The following is a 9,066-nucleotide window of genomic DNA, read 5'->3' as shown; positions in this document are numbered from 1 at the left end:
CTTGCTTACATGTGTGGGTAGGTGCAGCATAGTGTGTTAGCAGTAAACAGAGTACAGATGCAGAGTACAGAACTTTATTGAAATTGAAGTTCAGTAATGCACAACAAGCGGGAAGGCAACCCAACCAGACACACTCCCAGGACACACAGCGATAAGAAGTGGCAGTAGGTATGAGAAGTGGCAGTAGGTATTAAGTGTGTTGACAGCATCTGACATTACCACACTGATACACTGTATTCTTTTTACCCAGTCCCCTCATCGTTATTTTGTACATTCTAAAAGTACCATGAGATAAATAACAAGTATGTGTTTTTTTGCCACAAATATTTATCAAATGTGAAGTATTTACTGCAAATTTGATCATTTACTTTGATGAACTGACTCATTATTGCATGCGATATTAAAAAAAAAAAAAAAACACACACACAAATACTGCATATGATAACCGCTAGCAAATTGACCCCAAAGTTGCCTATCACAACCCTGATCTCTACAGCTCCACACACCATCAACACAGATCGCTCGTCCTAAAACGGTTCATTTGCCAGGAAGAAAGATGGCTTCCACTGTTCTGTGTTTGCACAGAACTTTCTTCCTGGTCAGGTGGTATGTAGGGGGGAGTGACAGCTTCCAGGGAAGTGAAGAGTTCTGCCTGAGCTTCGGGGTTAGGTACTGATAATATGACAAAGTCAAGGACTGCACGGCTACAATTTACCTTGGAACTGTATTTATCTACTCTAAATGTATTATTCATTGCCTCTGCTTTAGAATATTGTATGGTGATGAGCTCGTATGTACAAGTCACATGATATGGGGAAGTTGGCTGTTTAAATGCAATTGTAATTCTAAATGCGGCTTTAATGATTTCTTATTTATATAAATCTGGAAATGTGTACTGTCCAAGCATGCATGCTAATGTAATATAAGAAGGAGACAGGAGAGAGTGCGCCATTCATCCCCTACCAATAGAAATATGAAGGCTATCATTGCTGACCTTTTCTATAAAAATGCTAGTTACCTGGCTGTCTCTGCTTACCAGAACAAGTCTGCAGATTAGAATGTCAGAGCCAAGTCACAGCTCCTAATCACTATACGTTTATTCATCAGTGACATAGAGAGTATTGAAGCCAGGCCATGAGCACTTTCAGGGACAGCAATGACCCTTTCACAATGCACAGGTTTTCATCAAAGATAGATCAGTCATGAGAGCCTGTTGGGACCTCCTCCTGAAAATACTAGTTTCCTGGTTGTTAGGATGACTCATTGGCTTTAAAGAGTAGAACTTCATTCACGCTTGTTTTGTGTTGTGTGCAAAATCGCATGCGTTCCCATAACACGCTGCGCTTTTACAGATGCACAACAGTGCATCTTGCCAACACATGCACATTCATGTGTGGGGCAGCCCATGGAAATGAAAGGGCTGCACTAAACGTGACACAGGAAGAAAGTGGAAGGAAGTGCACACTAAGTCACACCTTCGTGGTGTGAAAGGAGCCTAACTCCACCTTTTGTTGAGGAAAAAAAACCAACCCCCCTGGGTGATCTATGTACATTGCAAGGATTTTAACTTTTGTTGCTCGGAAGAAAAAGCTGTTTGTTTGACCATGTCCTTTATAGACTTAGGGGGTTATTTACAAAAGGCAAATCCACTTTGCACTACAAGTGCACTCGCTGTAAATCTGAGGGGAAGATCTGAAATTAGGGGAAGCTCTGCTGATTTTATCATCCAATCATGTGCAAGCTAAAATGCTGTTTATTTTCCTTGCATGTCCCCTTCGGATCTACAGCGACTGCGCTTCCAAGTGCACTTTCAGTGCAATTTCAAGTGCACTTTGCATTTGTAGTTTGCACTTGTAGTGCAAAGTGGATTTGCCTTCAGTAAATAATCCCCTTAGACTGCTTTCACACTGAAAGCGCCGGCCATTAGCGCTAAAGCGCCATTCGTTTTAGCGTCACTTTAGCAACGTTTAATCAGCGCATTTGCACTGCTTTTCGGCTGCTAGCGGGGAGCTTTCAAACCCAAAAAGGGGTTTTGCGGCGCTTTGAAAGTGCTGCCCATTCATTTTGGGAGCACTAAATACAGCGCTCCCAATCCGCCCCAAAGATGCTGCTCACAGGACTTTTCAGAACGTCCCACACTCCATACTTTAGAAGTATTTAACCCTTAAGGGAATATCTCCCCAAAACGGAAATTCCTATTGCAAGGGCTGCCTAAATTTGACTTCTATCTTAGAACATACGTCTGGGAAAATCCATGAGCCAATCACTCTAGCAGGTAATGACATTTCTTGGGGTGTTACACATACCAACAGTGTATAGAATACTAGGTTGCCATATTGCATTGAATAGTAACGAAAATTATAGTGTGCACTATGGGATGTGTGGAGGTCTGTGCATCCTGGAGTGCACCAGAGTATAACTACAATAGGTTCCCATTCCCTCTAGTGCAATCTGGCGTGTGTCTGCCATTGTGCAGCTATGTGTGACAATAGAAGTTATATTATTCTTTAGGTGCCCATTAAATTAATGCAACATGGTCCAGTGTGATTTCTGAAAAGGTGTATGTGCTTCTTTTGGTGGTACACAGTGCAATTTTTTGCCTCCTAGATATCAAAGGTATGAACAAGGCATTTACTATGCCATCCCACTGTATGCACTAGTTTTGAAAGTTCCATCCATCTTAGTACAAGGATCTACGCTTTGGCATCTTTGCTCCCTCATTTTATGCACTGCACTGAACATTTCCCTATTCCACATCTTCTCATTCTGTACACTGCACTGTACATTTTCATATTCTACACCGCTCATTCTGTACTGCATTGTACATCCCCTATTCCACACCAACTCATTCTGTACACTGTACTGTACATATCTGTGTTGTACACTGCCTCATTCTGTGCACTGTACATTTCCCTATTCCACATTGCCTCATTCTGTACACTGTGCTGTACATTTCCCTATTCCACATTGCCTCATTCTGTACACTGTGCTGTACATTTCTGCATTCCACACCACCTCATTCTTTAGGCCTCATGCACACTGGACGTTTTTACAGCTGCTGTTCTTGGCTTTTTTTGTTTTTTTTTTCTGCAGCCAGTAACCTTCCCAGCATGTTATCCTATGTGTCCATGCACACATAGGCTGTTATCAGCGTTTTTTGGAAGGGGCATTTCTGGCTGGAAAAAACCTCAGAACCAGTGTTTTTTAAAGAGGTGTTTTGCTAATAAAAAAATGGTACAGCTAAAAAACGCTACTGCAAAAATGCTTCAAAACTCATTCTACAGCTGCAGCTTTCTACAGCTAGCGCTACTGGTGTTTTTATAATGTCCAGGGTGCATGAGACCTTACACTGCACTGGGAACTGAGGACTCCAGTGCTGCAAGGCAGAAATGCTAACCATTAAACCACTGTGCTGCCTTTAACAAGGCTAAGGGCACTTTCACACTGCCAGAGCCTGGGCATCGGCGGTAAAGCGCCGCTAAAATAGCGGCGCTATACCGTCGTTTTTGCAGCGCTTTTCGGCCGCTAGCGGGGTGCTTTAAAACCCCTGCTAGCGGCCGAAAAAGGGGCGGAGCTTTGCCGGCGGTGCTGCCTATTGATTTCAATGGGCAGGGGCACTTTAGTAGCGGTGTATTAACCGATCCTACAGCACTGAAACGGAGCTGCTTGCAGGACTTTTTTTTTTTACATACTGCCAGCACAGTGCCCCAGTGTGAAAGCACTCGGGCTTTCACACTGGGATTGCAGGTGCTATTTTTAGTGCTAAATCTCCTGAAAAACACCGATGGTGTGAAAGGGGTCTTAAATGAAAGTGAGAGTGGAGAGCTGTGTAAACACTGAGGGCCCAACCACACTTCTCCAGTGCATTGTAGAAATGCATGTTAATGCACCTTACTTTTATTTGTACATTTGGTAGCCATTCATTTCGATTGGTACCTCAGTCTGCTAAACGAATGCACCTCCCATGCACATGCTCTGCAGCGCACCACAATGTACTATGACGCACTACCATGCGTTGTCAAATGGTGCATGTTGATTTTTTGGTTCGTGGACATGCACTGTGAATGGGCTTGGCATGTTAACTCAAGGCACAATGCAATGCACCAAGACAGACTAGTGTGAATGGGCCTTTATAAGTAATATAAATCTCTCATTGTAATATTCTCCTGCAGAAAACGCTGTTTTTATATTCTGTCTTCATGAACAATAAAATGGTTAAGAGTAAGTTTACCTTTTCAGAAAAAATCAAAAGGTGCACTAATACCCTACACCCGGTCCCCCAGAAATCCCTGCTCCTCTTCCCCTTCTTTCTGTAGGGCTTTCAAGATGGATCAGATCATTTCTGATTGATCCAAGCAGTCACATACTGGCACTGACCAACCAGAATCGCTCTGATCTGTCCTGAAAGCTCTGCAGAAAGAAGGGGAAGAAAAGCAGAGATTTCAAATCCTCAGACAGCTGCATTGGCTGTCTGGGCAGTGACAGCTAATCACCCACGCAGGTAAGTGCAGCAGGGACCAGGGGGTGGGGAGGGTGTTAATTCAGCCTTTCATTTTTTCAGAAAAGGTGAACTAACCCTTTAAATAATGGGAGCTTCACAGACAAACATTCTACTCACAAAAGCGGTCTGTCAAAAGTCAATAATGTTTTCCTTTATGCTTATCTTTCTGAAGGATGATTTCTCTGGTTATTTTTACCCTGCTGCTTGGTGCCGGTGTGATCGTCCTTCTTTTTGCCCTATGGAAGAGTGGTAGAGTGAGACACTGGACTGCTGGGCTGGGACGCAGGCGGTTTCTCAATCACCTCTCCAGGAAGAATCGGGGGAAGATATTACATTATGACACAAGCAATGCCCAGGCTGCACAGGAGTCATTACTTGTGGAAATACTGAAGAAACACCAAAATACTGAATATGGTCAGAAACACAACTTCAAAGACCTAATAGGTAAAAAAATGATAATTTTTCTTCACATCAATTATAAGATCAGAAATAATTCTGACTATATTCCCCAGCCCCTTTGTGGAATAGACTCACAATAACTAGTTCTGGCCAGTAGGTTGAGAAACTGATAGGTATCAGATAACCACTTTACTGAACTCACTAATCTGTCCTGGGATTTTAAATAAAAATTTGGAACCTGTGAGCCCTAGCCATGCCCTGGTGACAGGAACCTGTGAGCCCTAGCTATGCCCTGGTGACAGGAACCTGTGAGCCTTAGCCATGCCCTGGTGACAGGAACCTGTGAGCCCTAGGCATGCCCTGGTGACAGGAACCTGTGAGCCCTAGGCATGCCCTGGTGACAGGAACCTGTGAGCCCTAGGCATGCCCTGGTGACAGGAACCTGTGAGCCTTAGCCATGCCCTGGTGACAGGAACCTGTGAGCCCTAGGCATGCCCTGGTGACAGGAACCTGTGAGCCCTAGGCATGCCCTGGTGACAGGAACCTGTGAGCCCTAGCCATGCCCTGGTGACAGCTGCTAAAAAGGCTTATTCCAGCACCAGGCAGAAGTGATGTGCTGCCTCCAGGCATACCTTCCCACAGTTTATCTATTGCTATATATGCTCCAACATGGAGGCTTTCATAGACAAGAGTTAGGACAGCACTATACACTTGGGTCTTGATGAGGCAGTGTGGTCTCCACATATATTTGCAATGTTTTGCCACTTAAATCTCAATGTTTAATGCAATTGATAGACAGGGTAATTTGTTACATAGTAAGCATAGTAAGGCAGTGAGTTGGGGCACGGCTTATGTTCATGTAAATAACCAGTTGACACCAGTGTTTCTTTTTTTTTCGTTCACATGATACAGATGTGTTTTGTTTTATCCACTGACACCGATGCTTTTTTATTTACCTGACACCAACGCTAGGGCATTCTTTCTGCAGCTATCTGCTACAAACATGGAGTGGGCAAAGGTGCTGTTGGCCAATGTTTTTTGGAACCATTTGTTGATGGGATAGAAAGATCCAAGAAAGCAAAATCCTTTCTTATTAATATCCTTCATATTAAGAGGTATAGACTCCAGAGAGAGACATCATTTGCCCTTGTACAAATCATTAGTAAGACCCAGAGGCGTTGTTAGAGTGTGGCTATTGAGGCTATAGCCCTGAATCTGGGGCCCATAGCCACAAGCCTCTAGTGCAGGGGTCGGCACCTGGCTCGCCACTGCTGAATGCGGGCACCCGTCCCACGGACATTATCGCAGGGCTGGATGGGGGTGGGAACAGCAGGAGTTTACTTTTTGCATTAAACAGCAGGTGATTGATTGCAATCCTAGCAACCAATTACCAGCCTGTTAATGTGAAAAGTTTTAACTTCAGTAGTTCCCACCCCCATCCAGCCCTGTAATGCCGATCTCAGATGCTCTGCTTGCTGTACACCTGTGTAAGGTAGGGGAATTCTACCTACACAGTGTGTGTTTGTGTGATGGGGTGCAGGGGACAGAGGACAGTGGGGTGGGGTGCAAGGGACAGAGGACACTGCGGCGGGGTGCAGGGGACAGAGCACACTGCAGTGGGGTGAGGTGCAGGGGACCAAGGACACTATAGTGGGATGGGGTGCAGGGGACAGAGGACACTACGGTGGGGTGGGGTGCAGGGGACAGAGGACACTACGGTGGGGTGCAGAGGACAGAGGACACTGCAGTGGGGTGGGGTGCAGGGGACAGAAGACAGTGCAGTGGGGTGGGGTGCAGGGGACAGAGGACACTGCAGTGGGGTGGGGTGCAGGGGACAGAGGACACTGCAGCGGGGTGGGGTGCAGGGGACAGAGGACACTGCTGTGGGGGGAGGGTGCAGGGGACAGAGGACACTGTGGTGGGGTGCAGGGGACAGAGGATACTGTAATGGTGTGGGGTGCAGGGGACAGAGGACACTACGGTGGGGTGCAGTGGACAGAGGACACTATGGTGGGGTGGGGTGCAGGGGACAGAGGACACTACGGTGGGGTGCAGGGGACAGAGGACACTACGGTGGGGTGCAGGGGACAGAGGACACTACGGTGGGGTGCAGGGGACAGAGGACACTACGGTGGGGTGCAGGGGACAGAGGACACTACGGTGGGGTGCAGGGGACAGAGGACACTACGGTGGGGTGCAGGGGACAGAGGACACTACGGTGGGGTGCAAGGGACAGAGGACACTGCAGTGGGGGGTGCAGTGCTGGGCACAGGTGAGGCTGCATTGCTGGGCACAGGCGAGGCTGCATAGATGTGCATCACTGAGCCCTGCATTCTTTATGTAGCCAACTCCTGAGCTCTGGGGCTCTCTGGGGACCCTGATGTAAGTAGGGGGGCTCTCTAGGGACCCTGTTGTAAGGGGGGGGCTCTCTGGGGACCCTGATGTAAGGGAGGGCTCTGGGGACCCTGATATCAGTGGGGGGGCTCTCTGGGGACCCCGATGTAAGAGGAAATACGCACTCAGATATGTAACGATATTATATACACAGTATATATATTTTTATATACACACACAAGTATATTCTATACATGTGTATGCCCACCCAAGTGTATGACTTTCTTTACTTCACTGCTTTTGGTCTAGCCCCGGATCTTTTGTAGATCTAGTATCGCCCCTGGTAAGACCTCATCTGGAAGTTCAGTTCGGTTTGGTTTTGGGCACTAGTTCACAAAAAGGATATTGGGGAACTGGAGAAAGTGCATAGAAGGGTAACAAAACTGATAAGAGGCATGGAGGAGCTCAGCTATGATGAAAGATTAGAGAAACTGAATTTATTCCCTTTTGAGAAGAGAAGATTAAGGGGGATATGATCAATATGTATAAATACATAGGAGGTCCATATAGTCAACTTTGTTTTGAGTTGTTCACTTTAAGGTCATTAGAAAGGATAAGGGGACACTCTTTACGTCTAGAGGAAAAGAGACTTAACCTACACATACGGAAAGGGTTCTTCTCTTTAAGAGCTGTAAACATGTGGAATAGACTCTCACAATATCTGATTCTGGTCAGCTCAGTAGATGAAAAAAAAAATGAAAAAGAGGAGGGGAGGTTGGGACTTTGAATGAGGTTCGCATGATGCAATCCAATCACACTCACAGAGGTGCAAACATATGTATGTTTATTAAGGACCAATGATCAACATGGCATAAAAACGCATTGCATACATTAGACATAAAATAATCGCATATAGACAATAAATCTATGTATATACAACCATGGGACATGGGTAGGTACAATTATGCATCTTAATCCCCCAAGCAAGATAAAAGTCATGTGAAGTAAAAAACATCTGAAAATTGGTCAATGTGTGTTTGATGCATCAAAGGTAGGCCCGACGCTGCATTTCATGGACTTCAATCCACTCTTCAGGAGCCAGATGCATCTAAATTCTATAAAAAATGTATGAAAAGCAATATAGTTTCATGAGTCTAACAAAATCAGCAGAAAAGGGGGAAATTTGGGCATAATGGGCCATGCCAAAAAGGTTACTCACATGATAGCCAAAACTGGGACTGTGCGACAAAACAAAGGCACCTTGCTTTTGCTTTTCATACATTTTATTTTATGTCTAATGTACGCAATGCGTTTTTATGCCATGTTGATCATTGGTTCTTAATAAACATACATATGTTTGCACCTCTGTGAGTGTGATTGGATTGCATCATGCGCACCTCATTCAAAGTCCCAACCCCCCCCCCTTTTTCATGATATTTAGGATGGGGGCGCAAACTTTCCCATGCGTCCCAAATAAAGTCCTAAGTTCGCTTTTCCCTCCCATTACTTTCAAAAAAAAAAAAAAAAGGACTGGATGTGTTGCTAAATATACAGATTGTATCTGGATATTAACATTTATAATGAATAACACCATCAATATTGTTGATCCAGGAAATATCTGATTGCCTCCTGGGGGAGGAATTTATTTTTTCTCCTGCTGGAGCAAATTGAGCAGGGCTTTTTTGCCTTCCTCTGGATCAATTATGTTAACAGGGTTATGTAATTGGAGGTTTTCTACTTATTTCTATTTTTTTCTATTGGTTGAACTAGATGGACTTGCGTCTTTTTTAAACCTGACTGAGATTATATTGCCCTGAGATGTGCAGTTTTTT

General features: G+C 45.0%; 1 protein-coding gene across 3 annotated transcripts in view; it reads left to right on the top strand.

Annotated features, from left to right (window-relative positions):
• Window positions 1-541: 541 nt before the first annotated feature.
• Window positions 542-9,066, top strand: part of GHDC (GH3 domain containing) — a 233,421-nt gene continuing 224,896 nt past the window's right edge. The window contains exons 1-2 of one of the 3 annotated variants that reach the window (XM_073606114.1): window positions 542-669; window positions 4,674-4,945. In XM_073606114.1, coding sequence (XP_073462215.1) covers window positions 557-669; window positions 4,674-4,945 — 385 coding nt within the window. In that variant the 5' untranslated portion in view covers window positions 542-556. Of the gene's footprint in view, window positions 744-4,673; window positions 4,946-9,066 lie in introns of all 3 variants that reach the window. The other 2 variants (XM_073606116.1, XM_073606115.1) reach the window with 2 other exon arrangements.

This window comes from Aquarana catesbeiana, linkage group LG12 (assembly GCF_042186555.1).
Source record: "Aquarana catesbeiana isolate 2022-GZ linkage group LG12, ASM4218655v1, whole genome shotgun sequence".
Lineage (NCBI taxonomy): Eukaryota > Metazoa > Chordata > Amphibia > Anura > Ranidae > Aquarana > Aquarana catesbeiana.
This window is presented reverse-complemented; position numbering and strand designations above follow the sequence as displayed.